The sequence below is a fragment of the Helianthus annuus genome, chromosome 4 (assembly GCF_002127325.2).
Source record: "Helianthus annuus cultivar XRQ/B chromosome 4, HanXRQr2.0-SUNRISE, whole genome shotgun sequence".
In the NCBI taxonomy this organism is placed as follows: domain Eukaryota; kingdom Viridiplantae; phylum Streptophyta; class Magnoliopsida; order Asterales; family Asteraceae; genus Helianthus; species Helianthus annuus.
The window spans coordinates 79,329,673-79,350,416 of NC_035436.2; the positions used below are offsets into that span (position 1 = coordinate 79,329,673).

General features: G+C 35.0%; 2 protein-coding genes across 2 annotated transcripts; one reads left to right on the forward strand and one right to left on the reverse strand.

Moving 5' to 3' along the window:
• The first annotated feature begins 508 nt into the window (after positions 1–508).
• Positions 509–9,020, forward strand: LOC110915487 (beta-fructofuranosidase, insoluble isoenzyme 1). The gene is made up of 6 exons (XM_022160197.2): positions 509–824; positions 6,887–6,895; positions 6,975–7,837; positions 7,921–8,079; positions 8,154–8,413; positions 8,606–9,020. Exons 1-6 carry the CDS (start codon positions 626–628, stop codon positions 8,874–8,876), a joined length of 1,761 nt encoding a protein of 586 aa, XP_022015889.1. The 5' UTR covers positions 509–625; the 3' UTR covers positions 8,877–9,020.
• A 2,093-nt stretch (positions 9,021–11,113) lies between these two features.
• Positions 11,114–14,521, reverse strand: LOC110915488 (ubiquitin-60S ribosomal protein L40). The gene is made up of 5 exons (XM_022160198.2): positions 14,309–14,521; positions 14,158–14,244; positions 13,073–13,175; positions 11,775–11,841; positions 11,114–11,301 (listed from the first exon to the last, which is right to left on the reverse strand). Exons 1-5 carry the CDS (start codon positions 14,409–14,411, stop codon positions 11,275–11,277), a joined length of 387 nt encoding a protein of 128 aa, XP_022015890.1. The 5' UTR covers positions 14,412–14,521; the 3' UTR covers positions 11,114–11,274.
• Between the last annotated feature and the right edge of the window lie 6,223 nt (positions 14,522–20,744).

The window sequence follows — 20,744 nt, forward strand, 5'->3', positions numbered from 1 at the left end:
TAAAAAAAATTATTTTTTTTTAAACGGTCATATGACCGTTGGAGTGCCCCCCCCCCCCCTTTTTCCATTTCATCTTCTCGAGTCGGCAAAGGGTCACCGCGTTCAATGTTTTGCCGCGACCATACTTGGTCGGCGGCGGTGTTTGCCGCGCGACAAACTCATTTGCCGCCCCCTTGCCGCTCCCACTCCGTATGCCCTTATAGCTTCAAAACTATACACTTTTCAAATCGTATTTAAAACATTTTTTTAGGGTATCGATGTCTCGTTTTACTTAATTTCAGTCTAAACAAATAGCTCTAATCAAGGTGAACGCAAACCATAAACATACAAATATATACATATAAAAATTTATGTTCAATGTTTGTGAAATAACAAAACTACCCTTGACATAAAATATAAATAATAAGATAAAAATATGCCGTGGTAAAATTTAACGTTATCCTCATGTTGATGGAGACAATTTCTTCTATATATACATTTTATCTTTCCAACTTCTCTCTTCATCGCCTTTTGTTTTTCTTAACTCTTCTTAACGACAACCAACCTTTTCCTTCCTTTCATATTCTTGGTAGACAAAGTACAAGCCAACAATTTATATACTAAGATTCAAATTCTTGTAGTCTTTATGATGAGGGTTTTCAATAGGTGTGTATGGAGTTTAGCATTGTTAATATGTCTTTTGTCGATGCTGAGCAACTTCCATGGAATAGGAGTTATGGCGTCCCATAACGTGCATCTTAGGTATCAAACGAATAACGTCGACAAGGTTAAGCAAGTTTACAGAACTGGTTATCACTTTCAACCCAAGAAAAATTGGATGAACGGTATTTCTTTCTTCTTTTCATCTTCACACACGTTGTATCTATTTCTAGCTAAGTTACTAATAATCCATCCTATATTTGTTATACACATAGTTACAATTACGAATCCAGTTTTTGTCATCACTGTCACAATGTTTTGGCTTCAGATCAAGAAACACACGTAATAGAATTCTAATAACAATATTATGATTCAACTCATGCTTAAAACCTAATAGTTCCCATATTTCTCTGTTATTTGGGCTTGCATTGTCCTCAGATCTTACGTTGTCAATCATTCAAAAATTTAAGTACTTTTTTGTATCAATTTCATGTGACAAGCTCATTTTTACGATAAAATTATATTTACCTTTCATGAAAGAAAAATGTTGCATTCACATCCTAATTCCAACGAGAAAATCATACAATATTATTTCACCAAGTAAAAAATGAAGAGAAAACGAATCTTTGAAGATGGAAAGAGCCAGCCTTGTTTGAATGGTAATAATTATAAACCTTTATAATATTATTTATTCTAATATGAAAGAAACGTTTATTAGTTAATTTTATTGTAATAATTCACGAGAAGGTGGAATTTGCATTGCTACGTTGTTGCAAGACTGGTTTACAATGTCTTGAAGTCTTCTGATGGCAAATATTTTATGTTGAAAGATATATTTTATTGTTGAAAACTTATTAACTAAAAGGCAGTAACCTGTTAAGAGTATATTAACGTTGTTCGTTTATATTTGTGTATATATAGGGTTAAGTTTTCTTAAAATTAAAAATGACGTATTAAGCGTGTGAATGAAAAAAAAAGGGGGGGGGGGGGTGACGTAATTGTAATTACACGTACCTCCGTTATAAAAGAAGCATTCCGTAATTGCACTAGGTATAAAATATACTCTAGAGTAATTAATCTAGTTATATGTTTGAGTTGGATCAAAATATAATTACATAACTACCCTATTCATACAATTACCCTAGAATAATCATATATAGAGTAAATATACATGTAGCCTAATTATATAACCACTATATAATTATTTTACACATACATATTGTTATTTACAGTTTTGCCTTCTTTTTTCTATTTCCTCTTAACTTTATTTGTTTTTTATGCTTTACACACACAATAGAGGGATGCATGCGTGATGTAGCGGGAATACAAATATTAGTTACTACGTAATATGTTAGACATGACGAGTAATACAAACTCTGTTAATCACGTAATATGTTATTTTTATAATTAAAAATAGCAATGCAATATTCAAATTAAAAAGAATAAAATGCTTATTTTTATAGTGTAATTCATTAATTCTTTAAAAAAAATTATAACGTATAAAAAAATGATGTCAGTTTATAAATCGTGGGGAAAGCAAGAAACTGGAACCCAACATTAAAAAATAATAAATGTATATAAAATTGCCATACTTAAGTTAAAGATAATACAATACTCGTTCTTTTGGTGTAATTAAAAAAAAACAAAATAAACATATAAAAAAGTTATTGCTATTTAAAAATTGTGAGAGGAGATTAGTTAAAAGTTATCAATATGTTTTAAAATACTGTATTATTTGTTTTAAAATTTGCAATTACTTAAACTTTTAAACTATTTAAAGTTATTTTTTGTCCTCCTATATGTATTATATCTATACTATATAATAAAAGAAACCAATAAAGGGACACATGTCATTCATTAAAGCCATCTATTTTTTAGTTTTCTCATATTTATCTCCTACTTAATTATAATTAATATTAATTAAAAGATTATTATAAAATAAAATTTAATATAAATTTAAACAATTCGTGTAGAAGATAATATGGTATTTTGAAATATTTATTAGATTTCAAAATTATTTATCTTGAAATTAACAAAAGACGTACACTAAATATAAATCAATATAATGTAAAGAGTTAAATGTCATTTTAGTCCCTGTGGTTTGTGTCATTTTGTCAGTTTAATTCAAATGTTTTATAATACACAGGGTTTATAAAGATATAACAAGATATAACTTTTTATAATATAGTCTTTCCAAATATTTATTAGATTTCAAAATTATTTATCTTGAAATTAACAAAAGACTTACACTAAATATAAATTAATATAATGTAAAGAGTTAAATGTCATTTTAGTACTTGTGGTTTGGGCTACTTTGTCAGTTTAGTCCACAGGTTTTATAATACACAGAGCTTATAAAGATATAACAAGATATAGCTTTTTATTGATTGGTATATAACATATGTTCAACTCATACAATATATGAGGTTCTTAAAAATGTAACTTTTTTCATTATTTAATATATAAAATTAAATTTACTTAACTCATACAATACACGTAGTTCTTAAATATGTAACTTTTTTTATTATTTAATATATAAAATTACATTTATTTAACCCATGTAATAAACGAGATTTTTAAAGATATATTGTTTTATTATTTGATATATAAAATTACATTTATTCAACCCATGTAATAAACGAGGTTTTTAAAGATATATTTTTTAATATTTGGTATATAAAATTATATTTATTCAACCCGTGTATTACACGGGGTTCTAACCTAGTCATATTATATATTATAATAAGCATATATACAGATGTTTTAATAATCGTAAAACTGTTTAAAGGTTGATTAGTTATCGCATTATTGCCGTTGTCCTGCTAAGTCAAGTCAATGCTCTCGAAATTTGTGTCCATAATAAAAAATAATAAAAGAAAACAATATTTTTTATGATAATAGTAGAAACTAAAAATACGGTACAAGACTGTGCAGCATAATGTACAACATTTGTTGCACGAAAATGTTGCAATCTGATGGTTGTAAAAGACAATTTAATGCTCTCGAAATACGGTACAAGAACCGATGCCCTAGCCGTTGTGACCGTCGCAATTATTCGCGGAATTTTATCAGAAGGCTACAATTAGTAAAGGGTGTACGTCTTCTTTCTTGGCTTTAGTTCCAAAGTGTCAAGACCCGGGTGGGCTTTCAGAGTTCAGACCGATAAGCCTAATCGGTTGTATAAACAAGGTTATAGCAAAAGTGTTGGTGAACCGCTTAAAGGGCGTGATACACGGACTAATATCAGAGGAACAAACGGCTTTCTTATCCGGTAGAAGCATCCTAGACGGCCCTCTTATGTTAAATGAAATCATTCCGTGGCTTAAGCGCTCCAAGAAAGCCGGAATGATTTTTAAAGTAGACATTGAGAAGGCATATGATTCCCTGAACTGGTCATTCTTGGAGTCTATTATGGAACAAATGAATTTCCCCGAAATATGGAGAAGATGGGTCATGGCGACGGTCACAACGGCTAGGGCATCGGTTCTTGTAAATGGTTCGCCAACGCAAGAATTCGATTGTCATAGGGGCCTTCGACAAGGGGACCCCTTATCCCCTTTCCTTTTCTTAATTGCTATGGAGGCGTTGACGGGAGTAATTAAAGAGGCTACTCGGGTTGGGGTCTACCGAGGGATACAATGCACTAGACATGGGCCAACTCTATCTCATTTTCTCTTTGCTGATGATGTAGTGTTCTTGGGTGAATGGTCGATGGGGAATGTTCTCAATCTAAATAGAATCCTCCGTTGCTTCTACCTTTCATCCGGGTTAAAGGTAAATCTAAGAAAGAGTTCTTTATACGGGGTAGGTGTAGAGGATACCGAAGTGAACATGATGGCATCAGTGCTCCGATGTCGGGTCGGTGAATTTCCTTTCAAATACCTTGGACTCCAAGTGGGGGCAAACATGACATTGGTGAAAAACTGGAAGCCGGTGGTGGATACCTTTAAAAGACGCCTCTCCGTTTGGAAAGCAAATACGTTGTCTTATGGCGGGAGATTGACCCTAATAAAGTCTGTCTTAAACGCCCTACCCACGTACTATTTCTCTCTTTTTAAAGCTCCAAAACGAGTCTTGAAGGAGTTGGAAAAATTGAGACGTGATTTCTTATGGGGGACGACATCGGATAGACAAAGAATGCCTTGGGTCGCATGGAACAACACAAAGGCACCAAAAGAGTTTGGGGGTACCGGCCTTGGCTCGTTGATGGAAACAAATATTGCTATGCTAGGGAAGTGGTGGTGGAGGTTCAAAATCGACAAAAATAGTCTATGGAGGAAGGTAATATGGTGCCTACATCAAAACGCTAGATCATGGAGTTGTATTCCTGCAAAGCTGTCGGCTGCCGGACCATGGAAACAAGTGGCAAGTATATCGATTGAACTAAAAGCTATGGGAGTTGAACTCGAGAGATGCTTCAAAGGTGTGGTAGGTTCAGGTCAAGGAATAGCATTCTGGAAGGATTGTTGGATACTCGACGTACCTTTGTGTGTTAAATTTCCAGCATTATTCCTCCTTGAACAAAAGAAAAGTGTTGTAGTATCGGAAAGGATTAAGCGGATAAATGGAAGGTGTAATCTGAACCTCAAGTGGATCCGTGCGCCGAGTTCAGCAGAAGAAACCAGGGAGCTACAAGAGTTGTCGTCATTAACCTCTTGTGTCTTGCTCACGGATAGAGAGGACGGCTGGACCTGGACTCTATGTCCGACCGGGTTTTTTTCGGTTAAAAACCTGAGGTCCCATATGCAGGCGACTGCTGCAGCAGGAGTTACGACTACCTTCGTGTGGAATAGATGGACTCCACTCAAAGTGAATTTCCTGTCCTGGAGGCTTCATTTGGATAGACTCCCTACGAAAGCGGCCTTGGCTAAAAGACGGGTTAATGTTCCAAATACTCAGTGTAGTTTGTGCGACGCGTCGGAAGAGACTTCGGACCATTTGTTTGCGGATTGCCAGTTTGCACAACGAATATGGGATCGTTTGTCTCAGTGGTGTAGACTCCCACCTTGCTTTTTCTTTGAAGCTAAGGATGTACTTGAGCTTCAGGTGCATAGCCGTGGATCAATAAAGTGGAAGAAAGTCCTGTACACAGTTATACAAACCGCGATTTGGAGTATTTGGAAGGTGCGAAACGGAGTGGTCTTTAGTCAAAAACGACCGGCATTGGACAGCGTCTTTGAAGAGATTAGAGTTTTATCTTTCCTGTGGCTAAGAAATCGTGCGAAGGTTCTTGCCCTGACATGGAACGATTGGATAAATTTTAACCTACAGTGTATTGGCGTATGATTTCTGTGTAAACTATTGGTGACTGTACTTGTTTTAGGCTAACAGTTGTTGGCCTTTGTTTGTTTAATGATATTGCTTTGTTGGCCTTTCAAAAAAAAAATAGTTATGTAGGAGCTTGAGATTCATCATCATCATACTAGTCACTAAATCTTAACAATAGCAAAGCTAATATAGAGTTTGAGTAGGGTAAATGTAGACAGACTTACCTCTACAACGTAGGAATAGAGAGACTGCTTCCAGCGAGACCCCCAGATCAATAGTAGTTTTGCATCAAGCCTTGGACATAAGTCACATAACACTCGGCAAACGAGACCATTGCCGATTAGTGCATGTACCCCCTTGTCTTTCAGCTATCAACGTCACCACATGATGCATGATTAACCATCCCTCTCTTTTAACCATCCATCTCTTTTAGTATATGAACTTGAGATTATCAAAGCCAATTCTTATTATCACTAAATAGATAGGATTTTGTCACTCGAGCTTTTGATGATATAATAACAAACAAAAAAAATACTTAACTTGATTTATTTAAGATGTTATTAATTTTCCTAGCGTAAAGATTTTTTTCCTTGCAATACTGTTTTTAGATTAAAGGTATATATTATTTATTTACTGATTACTGATTATCAATATAAGTAAAAAAATTTTAAGTAAACTTATATTAAAATAACACTAGGGTTTTAGTTTATACAGAAGTTATATTATTGTCTGTACCAAACGATACTATTGTTTCGGTTAAGATCTAATGCCAGTGGTATTGTTTTTAATAATCCTTGTTGTTATCAAGACAGATTTAACAGCTATGCATTAAATTAATTCCATGTTTTTTTTTAAATTAATTCCATGTTGTGTTTCTGTTTTGTATTTATTTTTATAAATTTTGTCTTATATGTAACCAAATTAATGTCTTTTTGCATGATATCGATGTGGGGAACAAAATATATTGGAACCAACGTAGATCCAAACGGTAAGCATTTTTAAGGCCAGTTATTTATATATTTGTTAAAATATTAATTTTTGTTATAATTTTCTTTTCATTTTAACAGCACCAATGTACTACAAAGGATTTTACCATTTGTTTTATCAATACAATCCAAAGGGTGCAGTATGGGGCAATATTGTGTGGGGGCATTCGGTGTCGAAAGACATGATAAACTGGATCCCCTTGGAGCCAGCAATTGTACCATCGAAACCATTCGATAAATATGGATGTTGGTCTGGATCCGCTACAATCCTACCAGGTGATAAACCTGTGATCATATACACAGGAATAATTAACGAAAAACCAGAACCTGGCCACCAAGCCCAAAGCTATGCTATACCTGCCAACTATTCTGATCCTTACCTTCGAAAATGGATCAAACCTGACAACAACCCGATCATTAAGCCAATACACGAGAATGTATCATCTTTTCGTGATCCTACAACAGCTTGGTTCAATAATGGTCATTGGAAACTTATTGTGGGTAGTAAGAATAACCGTAGAGGCATTACCTATTTGTACCGAAGCCGAGATTTCATTAAGTGGACCAAGGCAAAACATCCATTTCACACGAAAAAAGATGTTGGTATGTGGGAATGCCCGGACTTTTACCCAATATCATCTCAAGGAACAAATGGGTTAGACACTTCAACATTAGGGGATAATGTTAAATATGTTTTCAAGGCTAGCCTAGATATAACTAGGTTTGATTATTACACGATTGGAAGTTACAACCTCGTTAAGGACAAATATGTCCCGGATAGCACGTCAGTTGATGGGTGGGCAGGGTTAAGATATGATTATGGGAACTTTTATGCCTCTAAGACATTCTTTGATCCTATCAAGAAACGAAGGATTTTGTGGGGTTGGGCTAACGAGTCAAGCACTAGAAGTGAAGACATTGCTAAAGGATGGGCCGGAATTCAAGTAATTTTATTTTGCACATATCTATGTTATATTCATATATTTAATTTCTAATGGCAAGCTTACTTGAATATTTCTCATTGTAGTTGATTCCACGTAAGGTGTGGTTGGATCCTAGCGGACACAAATTGCTACAATGGCCGATTAACGAATTGGAAAGATTAAGGGATCAAAAGATAGAACTAAGCAATGTGAAAATCAACAAAGGTGATACCGTAGAAGTAAAGGGAATTAATGTAGTACAGGTTTGTATTTAATTGAAGTTGTATTATCATTTGTACATGAATTAGTTATCATTTTAAATCTGATACGAATGCAGGCAGATGTCGATGTAACTTTTACGTTTTCAAGTTTGGATAAAGCTGAGCTGTACGACAAGAAATGGGAAAATTTTCCTCCTGAAGATCTCGCTAAAAGTATTTGCGGAATCAAGGGTGCAACCGTACAAGGCGGGCTAGGGCCATTTGGGCTTTTGACACTTGCTTCAAGCAAGCTTGAAGAGTATACACCGGTTTTCTTTAGGATTTTCAAGACAACCGGCAAAAAACATAAAGTTCTCTTTTGTTCTGATGCTACCCCGTAAGCTCACTCTCTAGATAACTTACTAAGTAGATTTAACAAATAAAAAAATCACACATGCCCTGATCAAGTATAAATTCTGAAACCATACATATGTTTATTGAAAATCTAGTCCTTATGAGAGATAAACACTTAAAATCTATTCTCAGTAAAAATTTGTTGGACTAACATTGATTTTTATTTTTTAAACAGTTCATCAATAAACAAGAATGAATACAAGCCATCATTTGGAGGCTTTGTGGATGTCGACCTAACGACGAAGAAGCTTTCTCTTAGGAGCTTGATTGACCACTCAGTCGTTGAAAGTTTTGCCGAGGGAGGAAAAACAGTTATCTCATCTAGAGTGTACCCGACATTAGCAATTAATGAGAATGCACATTTGCATCTATTTAACAATGGTTCTGAGAATGTAATGGTTGAAAAGCTGAACGCGTGGTCAATGAAGACGGCTCACATCAACTAGGCTCAACACCATTTTATGTCATATTATCGAAAGGAGAGGGATTTGTTTTATATGCAAATCGGACTTAATAAGTTATGTTTAATTTATCGAACTTAATATCATCTACCTTTTTTAATACAACACCCCATTCCCAAATTTAGTGTACACTCATATAGTTAATAAAGTAAAGAAGCAAGGAATTTGTGTTGATTTTTTAATAGAAAAAATGGTCGATTTTATTGCCTTCGTAAAAACCAAACTTACTAGCCAGGAGCTAGAAAGTCATTACATGAATACATGATCTCATCATACGTTGCTTAATTTTAAATAACATTTAGACTCAAATTGTTCTAGTTTTCTATAAAGATATAATGGTTCTGAGAATGTAATGGTTGAAAGGCTAAACGCGTGGTCAATGAAGACGGCTCACATCAACTAGACTCAACACCATTTTATGTCATATTATCGAAAGGAGAGGGATTTGTTTTATATGCAAATCGGACTTAATAAGTTATGTTTAATTTATCGAACTTAATATCATCTACCTTTTTTAATACAACACCCCATTCCCAAATTTAGTGTACACTCATATAGTTAATAAAGTAAAGAAGCAAGGAATTTGTGTTGATTTTTTAATAGAAAAAAGGGTCGATTTTATTGCCTTCGTAAAAACCAAACTTACTAGCCAGGAGCTAGAAAGTCATTACATGAATACATGATCTCATCATACGTTGCTTAATTTTAAATAACATTTAGACTCAAATTGTTCTAGTTTTCTATAAAGATATCTTCATTCGACCTCTATGTTTCTGCCACAATAGCGGGCATTCTTTAATGTCTTTGAAAATCTTTGAGTTGGAGTTGTGTTTGTTGTTGAAGATCCTTTTATTTTTATGTATCTAGATAGTTCATATTGCCGCCATGATTACACAAAGGAATGCTTTTTGTTGTTTCTTTGGTAAGTTGATTCCCCATGCTACTGAAAGAATTTCTTTGACTGTCGAACAAGTTACTAGATTAGATCCATTGCCTGCACCCACTAGCCACCAAATAGCTCTAACCGCGACACACGATACAAATACATGATCGGTTGTTTCCTACATGTATCCACAATATGGCCAGGTTATAGTCCCAACCTCCATACCTCTTTTTGCCAGCTCCATGCGTGTTGGAATCCGACCTGAAATGCTTTTCCAAACCCAAGTGGTCGTCTTGGTTGTTTATAGAATAGAATGAATCCAAAACACTGTTATTCTGGATCAGTTGATTGCAGAACAATTTTGGCTTTCAATCATCTGTTCTTAAGGTGGGATCCACATAAGCCAACACCTACTTATTAAATCCTAAAAAATAAAAAAATCAACCTATTAAATCCTACAAAAAATAAAAAAAATTACAAAGTACGGTAAATATTAAAGTGGGAAACCCACTTAAACTCCATATTCCCGTCGTGCATGTACTCGATCTTCGCGATCTCCACTCGATCGTCGTAGATCAGTCGCCTGCAGGGACATGGTCGAATCAAACTTTAAACCGATCCAACCTCGGTTTGAGATCACGCCATTTGTGTTGACACGCGTTTAAGTTGTGACGTGTGTTCCCAACGTGTTGTTTGTATTGTTGGAACGCTCGCCCCCAATATGCGGTTTGACCACATTGTAGGGTACGTTGTGCGTCCACAATCGATGTCACTAATGCTATTTCCTTCTCTTCGGTCAAACGCACCATTTTCGACGTTTTGGTTTGGGTTTGGTGGAAGAATGGGAAAAAATGTAATTTTTGGTTTGGGTCAGTATTTATAGGTAAAAAAATGTAATTTTTTTAAAAAAAATTGAGTAGCGATATCTAACCGCCACCCCCAACGGCTACATCGAACCAGCCAATCAAATCCAGCCAGCACCAGGCTCAATCCTCATGCCATCGTAGCAACGTCATAGCCAACGCTAGCCCGGTTAGTCTAGCTAGCGTTTTTGGCATTCCACCGCCCCAACCCACGCCCAGCGGTCAAAACCAAAGCTCTTGCACAAAATTTATTTTATTCTTATAATTGGTTTATTTACAACTAATACTTTGTTAACATTGCATATTCATACAAAAAGCTAAATTAGCATTCATTGTTCTTTAAATAGTTTTATCCATAATGTTTGATAATTTTAAATTATTTATAATAACCCATTGGCCATTTTGAAACCATTCCCAACCAAATAAAATAGCTAGTGAAAAAATCAATAACAGACAAAAGTTCAAAGCATAAACAGTTAGACTAGCCAACAAACCAAGAAATCCATTACTTTTCAAAGTGTCTCGGTTAATAACAACATTTCTTAAACAATGTATTAGAGTTACTTTTCTTCAAAAAAGAGAAAAACAATAAAAGATGCACATACTTCCAAACCCATTATGCAAACTCGCCTACAGTTTACTTGATCTTCTTTTTTGGCCTCAGCTGGAAAACAAAACAAAAAAAAAACTGATTATTTTTGGCCTTAGTTGCAAAAAAAAAAAATGATTAAGATGTTTCTAAATTTTCACAAGCCTGTAAGAATGAGCACGAGCGGGGTTGGATAATGTAAAAGATCAAAATTTGTCATTTTAAAACCGTATCAATTGAGCAAAACAGGTTCTGACAAAATTGAGTTCGGTTGTTGGATTCAAACGGGATACATTTGTTTTCACGACGGCTAGTGGTCAGCATAATCAGTAGGTAATACTTAAGTGGTGGGTTTGCTGGTCCACTTAGTCATTTTAACCCATTGTAAAATTTGAAAAAGACTGCAAACCAACCCTATTAGCAAACAAAGGTGACCCATAACGGATCATATGAATTTTACTACAGCAAACTATGTGTATCAAGCCAATCAATATCAAAAACTTCCTCTCAAAAAAACATTAGAAGGTTAAGGTGATAAAATATTTTACCTGGTTGCTGTGACCACACTTCTTCTTCCTGCAGTTTACGGCTCTTGGGTGCAAACGAGCATAGCACCTGTACAAATTTATCATCGTTAACAGGTACAATTATAATCTAAACAAGTTCAAAAGAATAAAAATACAAGAACCAACAAAATACATATGATTATTGAAAAATGAACTCCATTCTAAAGTTGTCGGTCTACAATGTTTATGTTCCACACGCGAAAATCAACTGATGCAGGTACAGAAATTCAGCTGACAAAGTTTGAAGTGTGGATATTGTTATTGGAACTTGTGACACCCCCTCAAACAAACAAACAAACAAAACATAGGAGAGGACAACTTGGAGTTCCAAATAGCAATGAAATGCTTAAACAATATTTACCGGTAAGAAAAAATATGTTTCGTTGTGAAACAAAACAAAAAGATGGGTAGTCGCTACACATGGATATGTCGTAGTTCTTAATGGCAAATAGCGATAAGGTACCTATATGCTACATAGCGAATAGCGATGCTATTTTATGGCTACCTACCCTGTAGCAACCTTCGACCTATATGCTACGCTATTCGCTATAGCAACCGCTATGGGATATGTGATTAAAAAAACAAAGAAAAATATATAGCAATTATGGAGTTGAAATAAAAACCAAACAACTACTACTCAAACAAACAAAACAATAAGAGAGCACAACTTGAAGTTCCAATAGCAATAAACATGTAACAGTATTTTCCAGTAAGAAAAAAAGGTGTACGCAGAACACTAACAGCGTCATCTAGAGAGTCAGCTGGGCTGGCAAAACTAGTTTTATTTTGACAGTTTAAACTGGGAATTTTTTACATATGTTTTCCAAAATCATTGGTTCATAGTTTAACTAGTTTGTAACAGTGAAGATGGTTATGATATAATACACATAAAACCATTACTTGACATTAAAATTTTGGAAAAATCTTTATAAAATATCTTGAAATTACTAGTTTTCTTCTACAATTAAATAGAAAAACATCTTCCTCACAACTACCACTAGATCCAAGGTCCAAACGTTCAGTTGAACAGTAAAAAACAAACCATGGCAAACCGATTAAACAGGCTGACTTGCTTCGTTTTAGGCAGCTCAATCAGTTTCGGCGCTTTATGAACACTCCTATCTGAACCCATTACTTGACATTAATAAAGGAAAAATCTTTACAAAATATCTTAAAATTACCAGTTTTCTTCTGCGACTAATAAAAAAACATCATCACGACTACCACTAGATGAATCTTGAATGTGCCTGGAAAATAAGATAGAGAAAAAACGAACTCACTTGCGGCAAATAGTCTTGTCTTGGTTGTATTTCCTAGCCAATGCCATCAAAGAAGGTTCAATGATTCCTCCTCTTAGCCTCAACACCAAATGAAGAGTTGATTCTGAACAAAAAGAATACAATAAAAAGTATTATAATCTATATGGTAAAAACTAATTATTATGTCTCATCACACATTTCAAATAACTTGCATTTTATCATAACTAGAAATGTTCATTATTCGAATCGAACTAGAAAAACCTGAAATTTAAAGTGAACCAAATTAGGATCTATAACATTCAAAACAAATTCTTATCTAGTTCAATTTTTAAATCGAACCAACCTAAATAACCCAAATCAAAAAACCATAGATGTATATTATAACACACATCATGATTTCGGCTTCAACTCTTTAAGACTTAGGCTTAGATCAATTTTCACAAAATGATAGTCAAAGCGTTGTTTGGCAACATCTGAATGGGTTAAGTGCTGAACCAGTAAGAGGTCTGAACCATTAAGAGCCTGTATAATGCTTAACCGTTCAGAGGCAAATGTCTGACCAATTCAGATTAGAGGTCTTAACCATTCAGAGGCAAATGTTTGAACTATTCAGACATCTGCTCGTGAAACAAACAGTCTGAACCATTAAGAGCCTCGTTAAGAAGTAAACAAACAGCCCCTAACTCTTTTATTTAAAATTTTGCTTTTTTGGTAATTCAGTTTTAATTAAATAAACACGAATTCAAACCGTATGCACATAATCTTATTTGAATGAGTTTTTCAAATTAAAGTTAGTTTCAAAACTTCAAAGTAAAGTAATCCGATTAATAAAAAAACCTAAATAACCCAATGATCAGCCTAGCTACAACTCTATGGATATGTTGAATCAAAAACTACAAAAATTTGTAGCCAAACAAAACTGCAGCATGTGCATTCTATACTCAATTGTAGAGCAATACAATTAACTTCAACTTAAAAGCAACAGTTTTCTACATTTCGTCAATTTCTCTTTTCGGATTTATAACAAAAACAGACTAATGAAATTTAACTTTTACCTACAATGTTTTCCTACATGCAGTTCTATAATTAATGATATAAAATAATACCTTTCTGGATGTTGTAATCAGCAAGGGTCCGGCCATCTTCAAGCTGCTTTCCGGCAAAGATCAAGCGCTGCTGATCCGGTGGAATACCTAAAATTTCAAATTGAACTCAAAGTTGGATTTCATTACAGCAATCAAAGGTTAGAAAACGCACCTTCTTTGTCTTGAATCTTAGCTTTGACATTATCAATGGTGTCACTGCTCTCAACCTCGAGAGTTATGGTCTTTCCGGTTAGGGTTTTCACGAAAATCTGCATCTTTGTTTCTTGTCTCAAAATGGCTGGTTTTTGTTGATTTTGGGGTTTTATAAGGGTTTTGAAATGGGCCCTTTATAGTTTTAAGCCCAATTTTTTTATTATTTTTTTTAGAGTTGTCATTTTAGTTCTTGTTGTTTGGTCTATTTTGGCAGTTTAATTCAAATGTTTTATTTTTTGCTAATGTGTTCAAAAAGGTTTCACCATTTTCATTTTAGTCCACTAGGTTAACTTCTAGTTAACTTCCTCCATTATTTATGTTAACGAGAGGGGCAATTCGGTCATTTTATATGGCTGAATTGTACCTTCTAGTTAATAGAATTACATATAAAATGACCGAATTACCCTTCTCGTTAACAAAAAAAATTGGATGAAGTTAACCCAGTGGACTAAAATGGCAACGGTGAAACCTTTTTGGACCTACAGGTAAAAAATAAAACATTTGAACTAAACTGTCAAAATGGTCCAAACCACAGAGACTAAAATGACATTTAACTCTTTTTTTAATCTTTAGGGTTTATGAAATGGGGTGTTTTGATTATATGTCGGGTCGGGTCGAGTCATGTCAATTAGGTACTGCCAACATGACTGGTCTAGTTGATTAAAGCATTAATATCTCTTCTATCAAATCTACCATATAATTACAACAAAAACAATTATATTTCTATTTCTTTTAATTAAATAATATTTTTTTATACCTTTATCATTACATTTTCTTTCTCCTTCATTCGCAACCATTTGCAAAATATATTAAAAAATTGTAGAGATTGAATAGTGTCCCCAAAATATACAGATGAATAGTAACATTTTCTCTCTCATTCATTTACAACCACTTTTTTTTGTAGATAAACAGTAACATTTTCTCTTTTCTTCACTTACAACCACTTTTTTATAATATAAAGACTAACCTCACAAAATTTAATGGAAGAGATGTGAATGCTCATACTTCTGTCTTCTGTCCTCATTTGGCTGGTTATCACTGACAAATTGGATCGATGGATGAACAAGACTGCTAATTTTTTTTTCTTTTTTCAAAGTATCATTTATAAACTTTAGACACTAGTATTTTGATCCGCCGCGCGTTGCGGCGGCGTCAAAACTTAAAGTAACTTGAATTTGTACCATTAAATATTTGACCTGATTCGTTTCTAAGCAAAAAAAAAAAAAAAAAATTATATGTTCAAAAGTCTTATAATTGTTCTTGTGTATAGTTTATGTCTATTTGTCCAAATTCTTTTGGGTTATGCTTACTTATCTAACCCTTGGTCGTTATGACAGTTCACTCAATCACAATAGAATCAAATGTGTATGTTAACAATCCAAGTTTTGTTTGTCGTCCTAATTACATGTGTCTGTATATATTTATGTATATGTTTGATCGATTCAGGTTCTTGATGCTCGTCTACCTCATACTTGTCACACAATAATAATATGATCAAATAAGTAAACAGGTTTGGCGGGTGTGTCTATACCTCTCATACTCTGTATATTTTTATCTTACAACTCTAATATTTTCAAACCCGACAATTACCTAGTAAGCATTGTTGAAGATACTTTAGCTGAGACTTTATACTCACAATCTTGTATATGAAATAAAGTAAATAGTTATATTGTTTAATATGTAATATCAATTTATGAGTGGTGGATATGTTTTGTATATCAAAATATTTATAGTTGTAAGCTAAAAATATACATATCATACACATTGCTTACACGTATGTATGCATGTATGCTATTTGCATAAATGAGTGAAATCTATTCATAATTAAATAATTAAATATTGAATGAAAATATATACATCATCGAAAAACGAAATAGTTTAAAGATAAAAAGTAAATTCAAATACCAAAACTTTGCATATGTGTTATTCAACCGAGAAAATAATAATTTTGAGTATTATTTTATAAAACGGTTTAAATACCGTTCTAAAAACATGTCAAAACTAAGTTTAAAAACCAATTCTTAGAACATGCCAAAACCATGTTCTAAACCATGGTTCAACTTCAAAACTTACAACCATCCTCACATCAAACCAACCCTTCCTCAGCCATTCTTCAAAAAAACATTCGAGGAGAGTAAGAGACAGAGGAGTGGGGGACGGACCACCAGTGGTGGCCGGTTTTGGCGGCGGGAAAACATTCCAGCTGTGCAACTCCATCACAAAAATTGTTGATGCACTTGTGTCTGTACTTTGTCTGTATTCGGTCTATATGCAAACGATGTCCTTGTCAGTCCTGTAAGTTGACCAAGTCAACCGTCCTCCTGGTTTGACTTGGCCAACAGTTAGAATATTGGTTGAATATGTTCTGTGTCGTAGGATAGTTCATCGAAGGATAATATCTATCCTTCGATGACATCGAAAGATATGTTACGAGGGCTACTGTTGAACTTCGAAGGATATGAAATCCTTCGAAGTATTTGGAAATCCTTCGAACACTTTGTCATCGATAGATGATCCTTCGGACCATCTATCGAATCCTTCGGACCAGACATCAGATACTGGGTATATAAATACCCATGTAGTGTGTTGTTTTCAAAGAGACTTGAGAGACTTGTTAGATAGATGCACACATAGAGAGAGTTTGAGAGCATTCTATCAAAACACACACACACACACTAGAGAGTTTGCAAGTTAGATTTGTAAACATTGTGCTTGTAACCGGAACCTTCATTCGTATTAATACAGTGGTGTTAATCGGTGAATCCTTGTGTGTTTGTGTTTATACTTGTCTCATCCCGGTTTGCTTGCTAGCTTGGATTCCGCACTCGCTAGTGGGTTTGTATAACAAGGTTTAGGTTCGTCATCCTCCGAAGAGGGACCTACAAGTGGTATCAGAGCTAAGGCTCTTTTCCTTGTTTAAAACCGGGTTTTTGTTCAAGTCTTGGGTTGTTTTTCGTCAGATCTGGAAAACTTCCAGTCGCTGTGTTCTTGATGATCTTATCATCTTCATATTTCGAAAGATAAAGTTGGAACCTCGACAGATCAAAACAGTACTTCGAAGGATCATCAAAACTTTCGAAAGGTCAAGCTAAAATTCGAAGGGTCAACTTTTGTTTTTCGAAAGATCAAACTACTACTTCGAAAGATCATTTAATTTTTCGAAAGATCATTTTTCTTGTTCGAAGGATCAGATTCAACTTTGAAAGATCATCAGATTCAACGTTGCTTGTCTCGTAGGGTCAACCAACTGTTCAAAGGTCACATCAATCACATTAAATGCACCGCCCAAGACATCCAATAAATTTGGTTGTTTGTTGTTGATGTTCTTGGCCCAAGGCACCGTCCCACTAAAGTTTTTATCAGCCCATGTGCACCGCCATTTCATAAAAAGGGATCTACAAGAGACCGCCCCAAATTGACCAATAAAGTTTGCTGCTTGTTGTTTGTGATCACCACCCAAGGCACCGCCCACTTTCACAAATCAGATATTAAATTCGAAGGATCCGATAACAATAGAAAAGTATCAAAGGTTTTCCAGAAACTCATATGATGTTCATCTTTGTTCAAGTGGGTTCTTGATAAAGTTGCTTTTTGATCTTCAAAAATATATTACCAAGTTGTTTGTGTCTTTGAAAACTGTGACATGGTTATAATATATTATCTTAGATCAAGTTGGTAAAGATAATTATCTTGGTTGGTGAGATAGACGTGTGCAGTTGACAAAAGTTGACAAAGGAGTGCTTGTGTCAGACTGTTACCAAATTTGCTTTTTCGGCGAATCAACTTTTTGACGGATCAAGTTTTGGCGAATTAAAATATTCACTTCCCAATGCACCGCCCAACAAGAAATTAATTAATTCCCAACATCGTACATATCGAAGGATCAGATACTAAAAATCTCTCGAAGGATCAAGATATTTTGTGGGAAACCTCTACAAATCTCTCGAAGGATCAGATATTTATTCTTTGTCTTTTCGAAGGATCATATTAAATCACCGCCCACTTTCAGAACAACATTGAAAGATGTGTTGTTGATTATTGTTTGTGCACCGACTCAATAGACAAATTAATTCTATTGGTTATTGGTTGTGCTCACTGCCCAAGAAAACAAATACATTTTGGTGACATATAATTGGTCAACCACCTTTTGCACCGCCCACTTTTCAAAAATCAGATATATTTTGAAGTTTAGTTTTGCACCACCCCAAGTGACCAATAAGTTTGTTTGTTTGTTGTTGGTATTCACGGCACAAAGCACCGTAATTTCAACAGCCCATGTGTTTAAATTAAATGGGAGTGCTCAAGGCCCAATGCACCGCCGAAGATAACAAATAATTTTTGTTGTTTGTTGTCTGTATTCACGGATCCAAGGCATCGCCCAAAAAGATAACAAGACTTCGAAAGATAACAAGACTTCGAAAGATATTTTGTTTGGTTGTTGTGCACCGCCCTCATTTAGAAAATCACCAAAGCCCACGTTTAGAAAATCAACTTACGAAAGATCATCTTTCGAGACCGGTTTGGTGTTTGTCTTTCGGTTGATCTTTCGATAATTTGATCCTTCGTCGAAATGGGAACAAACGGTCAATGGGATCCATCCGCGTGGACTACAACATCCTTGGCTCCGCAATCATCTGATACGCAATCATCTGCTTCTCAATCTGCAACAGATTTCAAGACTGCTTGGATGCAGGCTATTGCCCCACCTTCAGCTGCCATGATATCTGCAAATCAGTGGGCATCAGTTACCAATCAAAGGCAAAGTGAACCGAAAATAACAACAGATTGGTTTGGCAATCCAATACAAGTTCCTGTAAAGCCGGCTTCAACCACAGACTTGTATGGAAATCCATTACCCCCAGTTGGTTTACAACACCATCGTTCTACTGTAGAACCATCATCTCTTGATTCAAAGAACAGTAGTCAGACAAAATCGGCGTTGTATGCTGAAATTGTCAAAGATGCAAGCAATGGTGAATCCTCGGGAAATGATGACAGTTTTGAACATGACAGAAGTTCAGATGAAGATGTCTCAACTTCAGTTGAGGGTGATACAACTTCAAGTTCAAGCGAGGATGGATCTGAATGTGAATCATCAAGGGAGGTTATTAATTCTGATGCAGAAAGGCCAACACCTGAGAGTGATTCCAGTCAGGTATGTGATTCTAAACCTGATTCTATTTCTGCTGTTGTTGAATGTGCTAAGTGTTTAGAATATGCAGAAAAGGAAAGTTTGTTTGAAATCACACAGAAACACAATCAAGAATTGATTGTGGACCTTTCTAAAGCAACCGAAGCTAACTTATTTTTAACAAGAAATGAAAAGGAATTTAAAGAAACAATTGCGTCATTAAAATTTGATGTTTCTGAATTACAAAAGGCTGTTTTGCGGAAACAACATGCTAATAATAATCTTATTGACACAATTGAAAAACAAATGGTAGAGTTAGCCACAGCTCGATGTGAATGTGAGACAATCAAGCAGAAATTGGAAAGCTATTCCAATTCCCGCTTTGTATTGGATCACATCATTGATGTTCAAAAGAAAAAGGGGGATACCAAATGTATTGGTTACAAATCATGTCCTCCCCCAATGAATCACAATTATTCCAAATTGCCTAATGACGAGGATATGCCCCGTTTTGAACCTACTGTGCCACTCGGTCCAGATGACTTTGCAGCAGGCCTCGGGTTCACAACTGGTACATCATCCTCGGGGCAATCAGAATCTGAGAACGTGACAGATACATCGTGAGTTAAGGAACAGAGTCCTCCCATTATTGAGGATGCTGATTCTTCGGACGATGAATCTGAAGAAATTGTGAAGCAACAGTCTGACTCGGTTACAACAGATATTCCTATCGAGAATCACATTCTGTGTGATCCACCAGTGAAACCGAGTAAGACTGAAAAGTCAAAGGCAATGGAATCCCTTGTAGTTAGCCCTGAAGGGAATAACTTGTTGTATACGCTCAAAGGAGATAGCAAGATCTACTCTGACAAAGATTTTTCAATTAAGAATGTAAATCAAGATTTAATTGAGAAAATTTTTGAAGGACGAACTGATAAGTTTTTGGGAAACAAAGGTAATAAAGTGACGGTCACTCAATGTGAACCATTTCCGTGTGAGCTAATTAGAAAACAATACGGAAACCAAAAACTACCGATTGAGCGAAAACAACAAGTCAATTTTGGGAAGGGTAAGGGCCAAGTACAGGGAAAGAAGGCTCAGAACAAGAATGTTCAAGCACCAGAAATTCAGCAGCCTAAGACTAAACAACCAAAGGTTCAACAACCTAAAGTTGAGCAGTCTAAGGCTACTCAACCTAAGGCTACACAACCTAAAATTCAACAATCTAAGGTTGGGCAACCTAAGGTTCAAAGGGTGCAAAACA

Bases quoted from the DNA above. Each gene is read 5' to 3' on its own strand.
- LOC110915487 (XM_022160197.2), top strand. From the start codon at position 626: ATGATGAGGGTTTTCAATAGGTGTGTATGGAGTTTAGCATTGTTAATA. The intron at 7,838-7,920 runs GTAATTTTATTT...TTCTCATTGTAG, and splicing joins AAGGATGGGCCGGAATTCAA to TTGATTCCACGTAAGGTGTG. The intron at 8,414-8,605 runs GTAAGCTCACTC...TTTTTTAAACAG, and splicing joins TTTTGTTCTGATGCTACCCC to TTCATCAATAAACAAGAATG.
- LOC110915488 (XM_022160198.2), bottom strand. From the start codon at position 14,411: ATGCAGATTTTCGTGAAAACCCTAACCGGAAAGACCATAACTCTCGAG. The intron at 13,176-14,157 runs GTATTATTTTAT...CTTTTTGTTCAG, and splicing joins TGATTACAACATCCAGAAAG to AATCAACTCTTCATTTGGTG. The intron at 11,842-13,072 runs GTGAGTTCGTTT...AAATTTGTACAG, and splicing joins GACAAGACTATTTGCCGCAA to GTGCTATGCTCGTTTGCACC.